At 47.2% G+C, this 18,470-nt stretch overlaps 1 protein-coding gene across 1 annotated transcript in view; it reads right to left on the bottom strand.

Annotated features, from left to right (window-relative positions):
* Positions 1-18,470, bottom strand: part of LOC147221274 (ADP-ribosylation factor-like protein 15) — a 117,964-nt gene that overhangs the window by 63,170 nt on the left and 36,324 nt on the right. The window contains exons 2-3 of the mRNA XM_086169995.1: positions 7,148-7,292; positions 6,049-6,108 (exon numbers count right to left, since the gene is read on the bottom strand). Coding sequence (XP_086026121.1) covers positions 6,049-6,108; positions 7,148-7,292 — 205 coding nt within the window. The remainder of the gene's footprint in view (positions 1-6,048; positions 6,109-7,147; positions 7,293-18,470) is intronic.

The raw sequence follows: 18,470 nt of genomic DNA, 5'->3' as shown, positions 1-18,470 counted from the left end.
GTAAAAGATGCAGGCAGTGACTCTCCCCGCAGTTAAAAAAAAAAAAAAAAAAGGAGCTCAGAGTTTTTATTTGAGTGTGAATGTTAGAAGCAGCGTGCCGCTCAGCTGTGGAGACCAAACAGGCCCACGCTTCAGCTGGATGTTGGTCGTAATTTCTTTTCTTCTTTGATCCCGCCTCGCTGATATATTAGTAAAACATGTCAACATGGCTAAGATACTGGCTTTTGTTGTTTTGTTTTTTTTTTCTTTGGCTTAAATAGTCCAGCAACTCCACATCCTGCGGTGACATTCTGTCGGGGCCGAGGCCAGAGCAGCCTTCCTGTTGCGCAGCGCTGGCTAATATCAGCGCGGCTCTTTCTCCCAATATGGTTCCGAGTGTAACCGCCGCAGACTTCTTACTGAATCACCCTCGACCTCGCGAGACGCGCAACTTCAGGTCAGCTTTGCCTCTCTGCGGTCTAAGACTCTGTTAAACATCAGTTTCGGAACAAGAATCTCCATCCCGGCGCTCCGGTACCTTCACCGTCCGCGGGCTGCCGGCTTTTCTGGCTTTCCGATTTCTGATTTGCCGTTAGCTGCGTGCGTTGTTTTCTTCGCGTGTTTGCGTGTGGAGCTGCTTTCCAGCTACAATCATATCTTGACTTACAAGTTAAATCCGTTTTATGCCGGAGCTTGAAACTCATTTTGCTTGTATATCAAATTCATTTCCCTTCATTAAAATGAATTGAAACGCTAGTTTTCTTGTGTGTTTTTAGAAATATGAAAAATGTAAAAACAAATACTGTATATAAAAAAATGGCGATACATAATAAAAGAGAATGTAAACAAGAAAAGTGGTTTTATGAAGTGTATTTTCCGTCCTTAATTGAACTTACTAGCTACACGCTTAATTCTACAATGGGTTGCTAACGTAACGTGCACACTTTGCTGCACTTTATGAATAACTTAATTTAATGACGGCGTGAACTTTTTTAAATAACATCAAATCGTCCCTGACTGATTTTGAACAATTGTTCCGACGCTTCGTCCGCTAACGTTCCCGTCGTCCGCCGCAACGAATCGGAGTCCACAACACGCAACACGGCTTCAGGGACACCACGTCGGTGCTAAACGCTCATCCCGCTCGCGCCGAACTCAGATCCGGCTTGTATCTCAAAGCGAAAAATCTACCGAGCAACGACTCGTAAGTCGGTGCGCTCGTACGTCAAGGTTCCACTGTATTATCAACGATGGAGGCCAAGGAAGACCGGTCCGAGCCGACGCGAACCGATAACCACGGCACTCGTACCGAAAGCAAGCTGCGACAAGATTAGCCGAGCCGATGCCTTGTAATGGAAAAAATAGCTTAAGGTGTGCGTGTGTGAGTGTGTGTGAAAACATTAAATGACACGACGGACAAGTTGGGTCAGGAAATGACAGCAAAGGTTGGGTTCTTTATCGGGGCGAGACGACGCGTTGAATCAATAAACAAGGAGAGCTCAAGAGATGGCGTGACGATTGAAAGCGGTTCTATTGCACAAAAGGAAAGACAGATCTGGAAACGACGGATAAATAGGGGTTATCGAGGAAAGCGGGATTCTTAGAAATCGAAAACAGGGGACGGCGAAAACACAGGTAAGAGACATATCTCGGCGTCTGAATAATTCCTGGCATACCAGGCTTGGGTCGCCGGCACGTAAGCCGCTTTGAGCCTCCGCTTTAAAAGGACAGCTTGAGCTTATGACAATCCGGGCCGGCGCTCTGAAGGCAGGGAGAGTTAAAAATGCATTAACAGGCCGAGCAACAATACAAGTGTTGACCGAGTGTATCTATATTTCATATACGTAGCGGAGGAGTTGAAATATTTATCGAATACGAACCGCGTACTCTTGAACGACCGGCGCATTGAAGTGGACTCCTTCATTCAAGTGCTGAAAGTCCCGGTTCAACGTTACGGCGTCCAACTCCGAACAGCTGCCGGAGTTAAGATTCAGAGCGTCTGGGCTTCTGGCGGGGCTGCAGAGCCGGGTTGAAGTTAAAGCCTGGCTCTTACGGCGACCTCACAGCTAGAAGCTCCACGTTCCCACCACGTCTGCGTGGGGTTCCTCGGGGTTTCGCCGACAGTCCGAAAACAACGCAGGAGGTTCACCGAGGAGCATAAGCTGTCCAGACGTGAGTGAACGAATGAATGAAAATAAAAGACGCCTACATTTGTTAGTTATCTGGCTACAGGCATGAAACAAATCCATGATTTTTGGGGGGTAAATATAAAAGAAATGTATAAAATGTCCTCGTCGTGCTCCCGACTTGGATGTGACCTCACCGCCTTCGGAGAAAAGACTTATGACTCCGCGGACGGCGGCCAAATCCAATCCTGGCCCGCCATCCGGCCACTCACGAGGCTGATGTAAATGAGCGAGAGGCCGATACGACCGGCTGCCCGCAAACGCCCCGCTCGGTGCCAACAGCGCGCGAAAACCTGCAAGCTCAATAGTTTCTACACCGTGACCCCTTGCCAAGGAAAGGCAAAGATTTACAGAGGGAGTTTGAATCAATTTGTGTTTTGCCACAATTCTGGAAAATATGAAAGATGTGCTTTTGTGCAAAGAAGGACCCGGTAGAGCTCACGTGTCAAACACAAGGCCCGCGGGCCAAACGTGGCCCGCGAGAGCGTCTTAAAAGGTCTGATCGTCTTGAAATGAATACGTCCGACCATAAACTACATTTCCCACAATTCCTTCCGGTCACGTGACCCGCAAAGTGACGGCATGCCGCCGTTAGATCGCAGTCTATCCACATAAATGCCTTCTTCAACAAGCGGAATAAGGAAATACCCTAAATGTCCAGGATGGGAAAAAAATTGATGCCGATGGAAGGCTGTTTCAAGAAAGATAAAACATTTAGGAGTAGTTATAGTAGTTAAAAGACTTTGACACTTTATTTGTATTTCTTATTCTCCCTCCTTCCTACTATTATTTATTATTGTTATGTTTTTACTTGAAACTCCGGCACAACAATTTCCTTCGGGATAAATAAAGTTGTTCTTAATCTTGTCTTTATTACATTTATATTGTTACCATTACATGTGGCCCTTTGAGGGCAACCATTAAGCTGATGTGGCCGTCGGTGAAAATGAGTTTGTCGCCTCCGTTTTTAAAAGCTGATTTGTCTTGCAGAGTGAACGGCATTCGCAAGAGCGTCTCTAAAATCCAGGTGCAGGAAGCCGTACGACCAGCCTCGTCTTTGCACAGGAAGTACTTAACCCTCCTCTTTGCCCCAGAGAGCGAAGTTAAAGTACCGTGCAGGTTTTTGGGGTCAGTACGCCGACGTACGTGCGTCACATCATCCATCAATTTTCTGCGTCATCCACGCCGTTCAAATTACGACAACTCAACCAAGCATGCGCGCTTGTTTGGAAACCGCGAGGAGAGGAGGGGGCGCCGTATTTACAGGAACGGCGGGGAAGATATTAAACAATGACGAAAGAGTCCGCGGCGCTCCGGAGGAGGACCCGAAACCCCTCGCGGTTCAGGAAAAACACCGCGCACGTAGCTCGCCGCCCGGATGCTTTCACTCGGGGGTCGACGGAAACCGAATCCGGCGTTGTTTTTCGACCCGTCCGTAGCGGATGGCGCCATAAATCGCTCAAATTCTTTCACTCGGCGTATTTACAAGAAAAAGAGCCGGGGGGGGGGGGGGGGGGGGGGGGAGGCGGGGGGGAAGGTCTAGGCAGGGGGCGAGCAGAAGAAGGGAACAGATTTCAGCCTATACTAACTTCTCTAAATCAAATGTGTCATCCGTGGGACCAGTGTTTTTCCAACCACAATAATGTCCCACCAGACTTGCTTTGACCCAATCCAGAAAACCCTCTTTTGAAAACCCCCTAATGCGCTCTGTCCAAATTTGGTAGCACTCTCCTTGGTGGTCCCCCGGTGCCTCTTTGTGTGTGTGTGTGTGTGAGTGTGTGTGTGTGTTTCATCTTTTCATGAGGCTAGGTTTGGTTGAGCCTTACAAACATGCGCTGCACCTGTCAAGTGCCTGGTGTGCAGAAAACAACATAAATTATTTTAGCTCTTTGCAGAACGATACGTTGGCCTAAGTTGCGTTTTGGAAAAGGGAAGGAGAGGAAGAAAAAAAAAAAAAAGGGAAAAATCCTGATTTATCCTCAACCCTGAGGGGCCAGAGGGCTCCCATCGCATTTGCTCTGTTTACGTTTCTTCACCTCAAGATCCCTCATCTGTGCTTATTAAACGGTTTCCTCGAGCGCGGCATGTTTTCCAGGAATAACACCGCGCAGATTGTGCAGCCACTTCAAAAAAAAAACATTAACAGTTCTGACGTCTGCGCTCAGATATCGGACGCTAATTGGAACGAATGATGGAGACGGGGACAAAAACAAAAAAATACTTCTGTGTCAGTTGTTTACACCTGCGTGTATGCACTTAATGTTCAGACGGGACACGAAATAACATATGGAAGCGAGCCTTACTGTGAAGGAGGAAAAACAGACGGACCTACAAAATGTGGGGAAAAATTTGATACATATTGTAAATGCGCACAAACACTGCTAGCAGCTAGCAAGCGCTATGTGACATTGTCAGGGAAAAACACAGTCGTTCTTAATGTGAATGAACTGAAATTCATTTATTACAGAGTGTGTAGGACACCGAAGAGGGTAGGACATAAGAGTGTAGGACACAGGGAATGAGTGTAGGACACTGGAAACAAGTAGGACACAGGGCACGAGTGTAGGACAAAGGGAACGAGTAGGACACAGCAGAGTGTAGGACATAAAAATGTAGGACACAGGAAAGGAGTGTAGGACACAGGGAACGAGTAGGACACAGCAGAGGGTTGGACATAAGAGTGTAGGACACAGGGAACGAGTAGGACACAGGGAACTAGTGTAGGTCACAGGGAAAGAATGGGAACTGGAGAAAGCTGTAGGACATATGAAAAGAGTGTAGGACAGGGAACAGGCGTAGGACACAAGGAAAGAGTTTAGGGTAGTAAAAAGTGTAGAATATAGGGAAAGAGTATCAGCCATAGGAAAGAGTGTAGGACATTGGGAGAGAGCATAGGATCTCTGTGAAGGACACAGGAAAAGGTGTAGAAATTAGGGAAAACTTCAATATATAGGGAAAAGAGACTAGAACATAGAAAGAGTTTAGGACACAGGGAAGGGGTGTAGGACACAGGGAACGAGTAGGACACAGCAGAGGGTTGGACCTAAGAGTGTAGGACACAGGGCACAGGTGTAGGACACAGGGAATGAGTGTAGGACAAAGGGAACGAGTAGGACACAGGGAACGAGTGTAGGACACAGGGAACGAGTTGGACACAGCAGAGGGTTGGACATAAGAGTGTAGGACACAGGGCACAGGTGTAGGACAAAGGGAACGAGTAGGACACAGGGAACGAGTAGGACACAGGGAACGAGTAGGACACAGCAGAGGGTTGGACATAAGAGTGTAGGACACAGGGAACGAGTAGGACACAGGGAACTAGTGTAGGTCACAGGGAAAGAATGGGAACTGGAGAAAGAATGTAGGACATATGAAAAGAGTGTAGGACAGGGAACAGGCGTAGGACACAAGGAAAGAGTTTAGGGTAGTAAAAAGAGTAGGATATAGGGAAGAGTATCAGCCATAGGAAAGAGTGTAGGACATTGGGAGAGAGCATAGGATCTCTGTGAAGGACACAGGAAAAGGTGTAGAAATTAGGGAAAACTTCAATATGTAGGGAAAAGAGACTAGAACATAGAAAGAGTTTAGGACACAGGGAAGGGGTGTAAGGCATCGGAAAGAGTTTGAGACAGTGGGAAAGAGGGTAGGACAAAGGGGAAGAGTGGAGGACATGGGGAAGGGAGTGATTCCCAAGCCTGAGGTTCTTGGATAACTTGTACATCCACTAAGGGATGATTTAATTTAACCCCAAACACCGAGATCTATGGACTTGTACATTAGTCCACCACAGGACAACACAGTGTCATAAAACAGACCCCACGCTTTGGAAAGCAACATGGCCTCCAACATGGGATGGCAGAATCATAAAGGGAAGTTTCCTTACCTCCGAGTTCTTTTACATTCAAGATGGCGTTGGGAAAAGGCACTGCTTTAATGCTGAAACCTGAGGGGGGAGAAAAAAAAAGCAATGGCCCATCAGCGTGACAACGGTGACATCATGTTTGTGAGGACAGCGAACAAATAAAGGTATGAGGTGGACTCATTGGGAGAGGTAGCTGAGCTTTGAAATTTCTAGAAAGTCCACTTGACAGACTCAACTTGACCACCAGGTATTTGAGCTCTGTGCCCGGAGTCCCAAGCAGAGCAGGAAGAAGATCCGAGCAGGACTGCACAAGGACTTTCCATAAAAATACAACTGTGTAAATAATGAAATGAAAAGAGTGCGGAGGGAGGGGGGTCACAGGAGACCGTTGTTCTGCTTGATTCTTCCCCTCCGATGTTGGCAGATGGACAAAGTGCTGACAGCTGAATTTTGGTCCAGAGATGTTCAGTGAAACAGTTTGCCGCTCGGTACATCAATCTCCCTATCGCTTCCATCATGGCCGACTGGCGGACTCAGACAGGTGTTTGCTACCTTCAAGCACCCCTGCGCCCGAGGCAACACGACGCTATCCGCGGCACATTTGGGGGTTTTTGTCTTTTTTCAAATCTCACTTCAGCTGGCTCCAGAGCAACCGTGACTAAATCTAAAACGGACTCCTGCAACAGCTCAATGCTGACCGCTGACAAAGCAAAGAGGAATGTCCGCGTCCTTTGAGGGATTGCACCGTGATGCGAAAAACATGGCGCCGACTAGCAGGAGACCCATGCGCTCGCTCTTCTGGACATACTTAACACCAGCCTCCCACCGGACCAGAAGGAAGAAGCCGAGCGTCGGCCGGTGAGAGTTCGCAGAGCCCTTTCTGGCGGGGGAACCGCCGGGCAGACGTGCGGAAGACACATCTCCACTCCGCAGGACATCGGTAATATCTGGACGGCATTATTTATCGGCGATTCCGAGAGCGTTTCGGAAGAAGAACTTGCGGGGAACACAGGGGAGTACGTGTCCACCTGTGGAGGGTGAGTGCTTCTATTTAGGTATCTACATCTTTGCTCCGGGAAATGCCCCGTTTCCCCGTGACCCATATGTTAAATGCATATACCTGTGGTAGGAACAATTCCGTCGCTGCCCTCACTGCAGAGGCGCGAGAGCAGGCTGGTCTTTCCAGCACCTGTCAGGCCGATGCACACCACGTCATACTCCGGTCTTGGCGGCGGGGGTCCTTTACAGCACAGAGCCCGGAAACACTGAAATAAAACAAGCACGGCGGTGAATGCGCTGGAGAGCGATTCCCCCCCGCACCTCGGAAGGCGAGGGGGGGGTGTTATGATTAAAATTCAACATTGGAAAAATGAAAACAAAGTGCGAGAACTAAGACGAAAGGGGTCCAACTGTGTGGAAAGACTCTTCTGGCCCTTCCGGCTCACTTCATGTGACCGGGGGGGGGGGCAAGAAACACCGGTACGTACGGGAGAAGAAAAACAAAAAGTCTTCGTTTACTGAACTCTCTTTCACACCGAAAAATGACAAACCAGCAAATCTTGTTTTTACTTGCTTTAATGCAATTATGTCACGCGGAGTAAAAAAAAAAAAAAAAAGGTCCCTGCAGAGGATGTGGAGGAGAAGGTTAGATGCATGCGTCCCAGCGCTGGCACAAATTGTTTTTGTCTGGAGTTTGTGTGTGGACCCTGTCTGATTGGGCCCTTATGGCAGCCAGAGGCAGACCTGACACTCAATGAATCACGGCCTGGGACTGAAGGCCTGCTGTGAGACATTAAGGGGCAAATGCGGTGTGAACCGTGAATGAGATCTTTTTTACTCGTGTGGGGAGATCAGTATCCACAACTAAAAAGAGATCTTTTTTTATTAGCAGACAGGAACCAGTCTGGACAAGGCAGGGCAGACACACACCCTCGCTCCTCCATCCACGATATCACGTTTCAGGTGGAGGAACATCACAACAAGATCCGTCGGTCGCTCTTGTCGGGAAAAGGGGGGGTGGTGGTGGGGGACGGACGCTCGGAAGAAAAACAAAAACAAAAACAAGGCGAAGAGGGCGTCGACTGAAAGGGGAAAACAAACAAACAGACGGACGTATCGGCTTTCCGTTGTTTTTGGCAAGGGACGGCAAAACAAAGTGAACGGGGACCCCGAGACACCGGCGACGGCCGGGGGGGGTCGTCTTTCGGCGCCGAGCGCCAAAACGCCGCCGCCGTTTGACGGAGACGCGGGGAATCCGCTTCAACAGAACCAGACGGCGGCGGAGCAACCCAACCCCCCCGACTCCTCGGTGAACCCACCGGTCTGCTCCGACAGGAAACATTCTCCTCTTCCAGAATAACACCGAGATCAGAAACACACACACACGCGTGTCAGATGGGAGAACACATGTAAAAACCTGGTTTGATGAGGTCATTCTATTCTCGGGAGGCTACATGTAAAGATTTCTGTCGAGGGTGTCGATCTTTGCGCGTTCGCGACTTGTCTTTCGGGGAAGAAGCCGTGAAGACGCGTTTATTTTGCGTTTGGCAGCAAGTTAGGCTATGCAGTGTGTGTGTGTGTGTGTGTGTGTGTGTGTACGTTTGTGAAAAACCCTCACTAACCCAAGCTTACTGTTCTGTACATTTCCTGTGCATCGTGTATTTGCAAGTGTATTTGCAGTCCCTATGTCCTCTATTGTAAGTCGCTTTGGATAAAAGCGTCTGCCAAACGTAATGTAATGTTTATTCTGCGTACAGTGTGGGTTTCACAACGGATGCTAAAAAAAAAAAAAAAAAAAAAGCATCCCAGGCGTGACCCCCGGGGTCTCCGGTCAATGGTAGCTCCCACCTCTGGCCCTCCTTGACAGCGCCAGATTGACGAGGGGGAGCTTCGGTCAAAAGACTCACAGGAGAAAAATAAATACGTCCTGGAGGCCTTCGCTCACCTCAGGAGATCCCCGGGATCCCCGGGAACGCTGCGCTGCATCACCCGCAGTCGCATGATGGACCCCGAAACCCCCTTCGGGAGTGAAATTAAAGGAAAACTTCCCGTTGGCGACACGCTGAGAAGCGTCCAGGACAGGGATGGGCAATTGTTTGGCTGGTGGGCCGCGTTTCTTGTTTAATTTTTATGCGTGGTCCAACTAGATATATCGTGTAAAATGAACGAAATGAAAATTGTCATTTAAATATAACATTTTTGGGGCATTTTATTTCAACTGTAAAATCATTAATGAATGATTATTTTGTATGTAATCATCCATACACAATTAAACGAAAGAAAAAAATGAGCTTCTAAATTCAATATTGATTGAAAATACTTATTAAAATTGAAAACACACAAATATATATATTTCTTTCTTTTTTTTTTTTTTTTTAATGAAAAAAAAAAATTGTTTGGCGGGCAGTAAAATGCCCTGGTCTGGTTCAGAAGCTTAAAAAAAGGAAATAAAAATAAAAAAATAAAATGAATAAAAAAATTAAAAAAAATGAATAAATAAATAAAAATAAATATTAAAACAAATAAATAAATATTCAAATAAACAAAATAATCATAAAAAATACATAAAAATAATATATAAAATAAATGAATAGAAAAATTAAAATAAATAAATAAATATATAAATAGAATAAAATAAAATACATATTAAAATAAATGAATAAATATTCAAATAAATAAAAAAAATAATCATAAAAAAATATATAAAGATAATAAATGAAATAAATAAATAAATATTACAATTAAAATAAATAAATAGATACATAGAAAATTATTAAAATAAATACATAATAAATAGTAAAATAAATAGATAAAAATAATAATTGAAAATTAATAAGTTAATAAATAAATAAATACATCGAGAAAAACTGACAGGGTAGCACTGAGCTGAACTCAGAAATGAACTTTGTTCTATGTCTTCGTCTTGCTCTTGAAAAAAAAAACTCTGATTTCTTGATTATGTTATTGGTGTTTTCGGGTTTTCCAAGTAAGACCATTCATGGTTGACCTTTAAGACATTTACGGACGACCGGGAAAAATTTCATGTGTAAGATAAAAAGTCGATGTAGCAATGATTTCAAAGTTACGTTATTTCTCGTGGAATTTCCCGAGGATCTCAAACGCCCTTCCGATTTCTGCGCTGCGTTTTCACGTTTGTCACGGGGACCGAATCAAAAATGAATTCCCGATTGTTTTTGAGTCCAGAAAGGCCTGTCGGGTTTACATCTTCGCTGGAGATATCAAAGTGGAGTGCAGGCCAGCCTTCGGAAAATCTCAAAAACGCCATCGTATTCCTTTCCGTATACGTCTGCGATTTGTAGATCCAATTGAGCGGCCGGCCTTTTAAGGGATTGGACGTATTTCCAGTGCGCTTCAATCGAGACGTTACCTCAGTGTTGTTGTGAAAACTGATTAGCTCGGCTTTATTTAAATGAGAAAACTGTCAGATATAAATATCGCAGAAGACACGGCCAGACTTGTTTTTTTCCCCCCCCGTGAAACGCCTCCTTGAAAAGAGTCAGGACAGAAAAAAGGGGACGTGTGACAAATAAATAGCTAGATAGTTCAATGAATAAATAAAAGGACAGGTTGAAAAACATATCGAGACGTGTAACGGGTGACGTAACTGGACCTCTTGGCCGAAGACGTCGCCTCTTTTTGCAGTTCCTAGAACCCTTTCTTGGGAGAATTGGACGATAGACCTCAGTTCCTAGAACCATTTTTTAGCTTCTGGGGTCTTTCGGCCCAGTTGCTTGGCGGAACTCGTAAGCTACACCCATTCGGACACTTCTCCAGGACAGAGGACGACTATGTGTGCGACAAAGCGGCCAGAAATGGAGTTTCCGGGGCAACATTTCGTGCAGAGTTAGCGATCGGTTGACGGGGTTCGGGTGACGGAAGACAAACAACTCAACCATCTGATGGTCTGTTGTCATCGTCCTCTTTTTTTGATCGTTTATTTTTGAGTTCGGCGTTAATTGTTCCGTACCTTTCTACCTTTGAGAAACTAAAAGGAGCTCTGTTACTGGATCTAAATTCGAGCTGGACCATTCTCAGAACTTTTCTGTCTGGAAGCCAACCATTGTCTACGGTTCCTACAGCCGTTAGCTTTGGCTATCCGGTCCAGTCGCACCTGCTAGCCACGTTTGTCCAAACTTGAAAGTTTCCGCTCATTTGAGGGCAGATTTTGAGGGAATTGAACGCCTTTGAAATAAATGATGCCCTCGAGGTGCTGCTGAGATGCCACCGATAAAACGCCTTAGCGGACTGTTTCTGAAACGAGACTTCAAATTGACGTCGACTTTGGATGTTCTGGATGGAAAACGTTGCCGTTTCATTTGGATCAGAATCAGAAGGACATTATTAGCAGAATTATTTTCTCCTTTAACCCTCATATTATATTAAGGGTCAATTTGATCCATTTCACCCATTGACCCAATGGGTCAAATTGACCCTTAACATAACATGAGGGTTAAAAGAACCGCAATCATTCACGTGCATTCGCTCTCGATTTCCCTTCGCAAAAATCTGGCAGACGTATAAAATCATGGTGAAACCGCCCGATACCAAGTCTTGCGGCAGAAAGACGAATCGATCACTCGGTTGTGTTTTCTCCCGACGGTGTCGCCGGTCACACCATGTAACAGACTGCAAACCGATCCCACGGACCGCGAATGGCCACCAGTCGTCCTGCACGATCTCCGGTAATCTCCGGGATTCGATTCCCGTCAGTTGGTGTTCGGCAACGTCGGTGGGAAAGGGGATCCGCCGATGAGTCGCACCTGATGCGGCCGGACGAGGCAGGAGCCGGGCTCTTTTTAGAAAACCGCTTTGTATTTTTAGAGGTAATAAATGTGGGTTAGAGGGAAGCCGCTAGCGCCGCCGCGGCCCGGTTCATGTTTCACACTCCTACTCCAAGGCTACCGTTGGGACACCGAAGACCTGGACGGGGGCACGACAGCTCGTCCGAACTGAGGCTCCCTGACAAGCTTCCAGTCGGTATTTGTTCCCCAAAACCCCCTCTTCTCCGGTAGGGAAATAACTTTTCGACATTCGGGGTCATCGAAGGATAGCGTACGTCCAGCATATGGGCTCCCGACAAGCGCCGGCAAGCTATTTCTAATCGTGTGAATACTTATGTTCTGCATCAGGACGGACATAACTCACCGCGCGGGACATTTGGCTATTCTTTCTTAAAATTCCATATCTAAATGTACAGTCCTGCTATAATTACCTTTAGCAAAGAGGTCAGGGTGGAGACGCCGTCGGCGCTGACATTTATCGGTCCGTGTCGAGAGAAACCAACAGGAACGCCGACGAATCGTTCATATAATTCACCTTCACCCTTCTGCGCAGCAGGTATGCGCTCTTAAGGCAAAATAATCGGAAAAAAAGGACTTCTTGGCGAAACGCACCTCAGTCGAGGCAGATTTTGAAGCCCAATCGGTTCATGTTTTGCTAAACTGGGGCAGCAACGAATGAGAAAAGGATTTGGACTCTTCTTCGCGGAGCTTTTCGCATGGAACATGGAGGATACGTCAAGATCTACGTGAACATGTCTCCTTCTGGACAACGGCGCGATGACTCCCGGAAATGATTTAAACAACCGTGGGCATGCAAAGACGCATCTTCTCATTCACACGCCCAAATAATTCAGGGTCTCCAGTGAACCTCCTGTATGTTTTTGGACTGCGTGAGGAACCAGGAGAACCCTGAGGAGACCCTTGCAGTCACTGGAGAACATGGAGACTCCACATAGAAAGGTCCAACTTCTCACTGTAAGGCAGAAGCGCCACCTATTATTTCTTCTTTGTCTTCCGGCCCATTGACGTTCACGTCTGAGACAAATCGTGACAAAAAAAAAAGTAATGTTTTTGAGTGGCACCATCGAAATGAATAAAACCAAAATCCACGGCGTTATTTTTTTATAATCATCAGCCCATTCCATTGCAGTTTGGCTTTCACGTCCTCGCTACTTTGCCGTTTTTTTTTGTTTTTTTTTATTCACTTCTCGTGATTTATTGCTCTTTGGCATTTTTTTTTTTGTTTGTTTTTTTCTTTGCAGTATTTGAAATTTTGGGGGGGGAATAAAATAGCCATATTCTAGCCTTTTTCTAGAAGAAAAAAACTGAAAAAAATACAGTACAATTAAACTAAAATTCATTTTATAAAAAAAAACAAACAAGAGATCTCCTTTGCTAGACAAAGATACCCAGCATCGCCAACTCTCGCTGCCGCCATTGTCCCCAAGCCAGATCTCAGACAGAATAACGTCGGCTAGGTATAGCTTCCCCCACGCTCTAAGATGCCTCCTAAACGCCCAGCATCTCCACAAGAGTCTGGCAGGAAGATGTTGACTATGGCTGAAAATGTCTCGATATGTTAAAGGAAGACAGATGTTTTGCTGAAGTTGTCCGCCATAACAACACCGAGGGATCTGCGGTTTGTTACACGAAGAAAGACGAAGCTAACGCGAGGAAGACGGCGACCTTAAGCGGCAAAACGAGTAAAAATAAATGAATCGTACGAACTGTTTGCTGTACGTCACAATTATACAAATGTGTTTAGTGGGTTGGTAAAAGGTGGAGCGAGGTTCGTTGAGGGTTAATATTTCTGGAAACACCATCAAATGTTCACGTCTCTACTTCGCGGAAGGTCTTGGAACGTAACTCCCCCTAAAAATGAGCATCCACAGGTCCGGAGAACGGGGGAGGTTTCAAGCGTCTGATCACATGAGATATCAACAATCTTAGAATAAACGTCCGGATCGGCCACGCCGGGAGACGATCTGCTCCGGTTTCTAGCGGGAACCTTAAAAACCGCCGCCAAACTTCCTCCTCTGGTAGAAGCGAACCCATAAATATCAGGCCTACGACCGCTGTGCTCAAATCCATCGCACCTGGTCTGGTCTTTGTTGGAGGCGCCGGTGGCGCGGCGGACTTCCGCCCGAGAGATAGGTTACACAGATACGCCCGAGCGGTCTGCGCTCGGTCCGCGGCGGCGCTAATGTGTGCGATATCGCCTGTTAGAGCTGCGGTATCGCATGTACGCGCAGACCTTTCCAATAAAACGAGCGTACCGAAAAAACCTAATCACGACTTCCTGCGCCGGCTGCCAATTTACACATGCCGGGTGTCTCGTTTAGCGGCGGCGCGGGGCGAAAGGGAAAAAAAAAAAAAAAGGGAAAGGACACGTGAGACACAGACGGACGCGGCGGGACGGGTGTGTTTTTTTTTTTTTTTTTTTATTTTTCCAGACCGAGTGTCGGGACAACACTTGCGCGCGGCTCACGCCTGACCTTTGCAAATGACAGCCCTTTATAAGGGCGTCCTGACGGAGGAGTGGCGCGGGGGAGATTAGCGCGCGCACGCCGTCATAACACGGGCCGACGGACGGACGGACGGACGGACGGATCGGACGGCGGGTCGGCCGGGGATGGAAGGAAGGGTAGAGGGGAATCGGGGGCAGGGGAAGGTGGGAGGCGCTCGGGGGTGGGGAAGGGGATGGAAGGGGCGCATTCATTCATCCTCATTCATCTTCTCCCCCTTCAGTTGTTGTTGTTATTTGCCGCTTTGAAGCCGGACGGGGGGTGCACGGTGGGACGCTGTGGCTCGGTACAGTGAGGGGAAGAGGGTGTGTGGGGCGCATTGCATGCCATTCTCATTAAGGGGTGAGAGAGACATGCTAGACACATAAGGCCGCTCGCCGGACTCTTCCCATGCTTGCTTGTAACCGTGCCAACCGCCCCGCCGCCACCGCTATCCGCTACACCTCGCGCTATCATCCACCCGGCTTGGTATCCACGCAACTATTTCCCGTCGGGTCGGATCTTTGCCGTTTCCCTTCCCGGGGGCACGGGCATCGCCGACCGGTTTCTTAAATCCGTAATTGCGAGATAAAACAAACAAAGCGGGGGGGTTCGGTGCGGGGCGCTGTCACAACCTCTCAACTGTGGCTGCGGGTGATGAAATGCAGGATTTACTGCACTTCAAAAATGATGGCCAACTAAGGACACTAAACAGGTGCCAGTCATTACCCCCGCATCAGAAATAGATCGCTGTACAAACACAGACACCTACGAGCAAGCGCGCACGAACACACACACACACACACACTTCGTCCGTCCTAGCGCACATTCGCGCGGCGAATGTCAAATATGTACATCAACGGCTTAAAGCGGGATTTCTCAGGGAGCTAGCGGGCTAAAATGACAGGCGTGCGGCGGTAATAAGATGACCCTGTCTGCAGCAGTTCAATTTCCCGTCTGGTGAAGTAGACCGTGTCTTACTTAATTCGACAAAACACCCCACAACCCATTATGCCTTCGTGTCTGCGTGTATGCGGGGAGGCCCTGCTTTAAAGCTGATTTTCTTGTCACTGTTTTGCAGGCACATCATCCCCTTATTCTGAAGCAACATTGCCTCTCTCTCCCTCTCCTATCGCACCCGCTACCCAATTCATTCACCCCACTTCTGTCTGTCTGGCCCTCATTTCAGAGCCTGAACACTATTGCTCTGACGCTAAGGTGTCTGGACAAGGAGACAAGCTACAACACACACACACACACACACACACACACGGAGGAGGTGATAGGGTGAAGTTAGAGCGCCCCCCAGCTTTTGGCTGGGATACATTGCAACATTGGGAGCAATGCGTTGCAGCAGCTCCGTGCAGATTAAATTATGGCTATTTCAGAATTGGGGGAAAAAAAAAAAAAAAAAAAAAGGAAAATAATCTATAAATAAATAAGTAAAGTTCTTTTTTTTTTTAGTAATTAATTGCAAAAAAATATAAAAGTAAATATAACAAAAAAATTGCAAAATAAGACATCCATTTTAGTCTTGTGATTATTTTAAACAAAATTATTAGAATTGGGGAATTTAATTTAATTTCACTTAAACAACGATGCGGCTAATATATGGATCTTTTTTGGGGCGGGGGGGCTAACAAGCCTGAAACATTTATCCTCGTCACATCGGACCGATGAAATGACCGGGAAATTCTGAGTCCGTTCAACTCCGACACTGAAGAAGAGGACTGACGGTTTTAGCGTGCAGGAGGAAGCCCGAGGTAGCCATCGGCTAGCCGGTAGCCGGTGCGGCTTATATAGAGGTGCGCTCAATAGTCCAGAAATTACAGCTTAGTCACCAAAACATGTAGTGGAGCAGTTTTTGGGAAGTTAGGTTCCTTTCCAGAGCTCCTCCTCACGTGCTGAAGGGCCGTTCAGCAAGAAGCCGAACCCCAAATTGCTCACGTTAAATGAACGGCCGACACACACACACACACACACACACACACACACATGTACATGACAGATTGTTCTTATTTATGAACAACACGGAGGAGAAAAGGGTCTGAGAAGATTCGGGCTGAGCGATGAACTGGATTTTTTTTTTTTTTTTTTGAAATCTCACTATATTTCAGCGTCGGCCTCTGCTGCCTCTGCTGTGTTTGACAGCAGCCTGGACGGACCAACGAGGGTTATTTCAAAATCGCCGCGGCGAGATGAGCTGCCGGAGGCTTTTCTCACTCCTCTCTCCAACTGTTTTTGAACCTCCGACACAATTCGAATAAATACGCTCCGGGCGTGAGAACCCGTGCCGCAATCGCGTCCAGACTTCAACGCCGCCGCCGCCGCTGCTATCAGTTAGCCGGAGTTACGTGACGAGGAAGGAGAAGGAAGGAAACTTCCCGCGTCGATAACGAAAGCGGCGACGGAGGTTCTCTCCACGTCGGCTACAACCGGACGCCCTTCCCATCTTTTCCATCAGAAAGGTGGGATCACCTTGTGTCCTGGAAACGGCGGCGAAAAAGGCGGCGTCTCCGAAGCGACCGTCCTGGACCTCCAGTCCGCTCCGAAGGCCCCGCCAGGCTGGACTTCGGGGGACAAAGTTCGCGCGATCGCTTTGTTTCCAGTAACAATCCCGGCGTCGGCGGACGGATGTGGACGCTCGTGACCCTGTGTGTGTGTGTGTGTGTGGGTGTGTGTGTGTGTGTGAGGGGGGGGGGGGTCAGATCAAAGGGTGAGGAGAAGCCTTGGAAAAACATTTGGGCTGAGAATGGACGAGATGTCTGTCAGGGAGCCTTTCCCACTGGGCTCGCTAGTGCCGGGGCCGAAGATCGGGTTACCACCCCGAAAAACGCCAACATGAAAGGGAGGGTGACACTTCCACTCAAACATGGAGGTATCTCACTCTTTCTCACTCTTTCTCACTTCTTTTAACACTCTCTATCTTTTCCTTTTTTTTTTTTTTTTTTCATCCGACGAAGCCTCTACAACCGAGTATTGAGATGAGATCAGAACAACTTTATTTATCCCGAAGGAAATTGTTGCGCCAGAGTTTCAAGTAAAAGCATAACAGTAATAGATAATAGTAGAAAGGAGGAAGAATAAGAATTTTAGTATTGAATTTTATAGAATTTTTGTATTGTTTCGCCGCCGCGCAGACCCAACTCTTCCCCCGAATAAGCGCCACGCCGCCGGCTCACCCTCCGGGCCAAACCCTTCACCCCGAAAACACCCGAGCGTCATCACAGGGGATTAACAGGAAACCCTGACACCATCCATTGTTGGGGAGGCAGAAGGGGCTTGGGTGGTTTTGCCACCCCGAGCGAGGCTTTTTTTTTTTTTTTTTTTGTTTTTTTTTCTCCCCTTAAACCGAGGCTGTGATGCTTTTCAGCGGAGACTTGGGGACCTTATGGTCTCAGCCTTCTCACTAAACTCTAAAAAAAAACCCACACACACACACACACACACACACACACACACACACTCCCTCCGACTGCATAGTTAGAGATGGGGCCAAGAAAAGAAGGCCGGGCGGAGAGGGGTGCGCTAGCGAGAGTGTGTGGGAAAACGGGAGTGCTCAGTATGAGGATAGTGTATATATGTGTACGTGTGTGGCAGGGGGAAGGGTGGGTGTCGCTGCTGTAAATCTTGATGTCACTGACAGGAAGACTGTTGCGGACCATTACCATAAATCTGACAAACGCTAATTTGATGGGAGGCTGTATCTGTCTGGTAAGGGACCAGTCTAGACGCTCCTATTGAGGGGTCCTACAGCGTAGCCCTGTTTGTTTCCAGCACCATCTGGATGTGGCAGTAAGTGTCCGCTGCTATTCACACCCCCCCCCCCCCCCACACACACACACACACACACACCATGTACAAAAAGTGAGAGCCATTCACAAGTGCTAGCAAAGGTTTTGACCTTTAGAATGCCTGAACAATTAAATTTAATTTATTTGCGTTAAGCATTGACATTCATCACACCCTTAGCCGACCGGTTTACCGATAGCATGCGATATTTATGTACGACGAAAGACGTTTAAATTAACTTTAAATAAGACACAGATTACGCCGCTTTGAGTCGAGGGCCTTCTATAAACTTTAAATTGTTTTGTTTTTTCTTTTTTTTTTTCTTGGCAGCGGTTGACGGTGAGTT

This window comes from Fistularia commersonii, chromosome 22 (assembly GCF_037954325.1).
Source record: "Fistularia commersonii isolate RoL2024-O1a breed Wild chromosome 22, RoL_Fcom_v1.0, whole genome shotgun sequence".
Taxonomy (NCBI): domain Eukaryota; kingdom Metazoa; phylum Chordata; class Actinopteri; order Syngnathiformes; family Fistulariidae; genus Fistularia; species Fistularia commersonii.
This window is presented reverse-complemented; position numbering and strand designations above follow the sequence as displayed.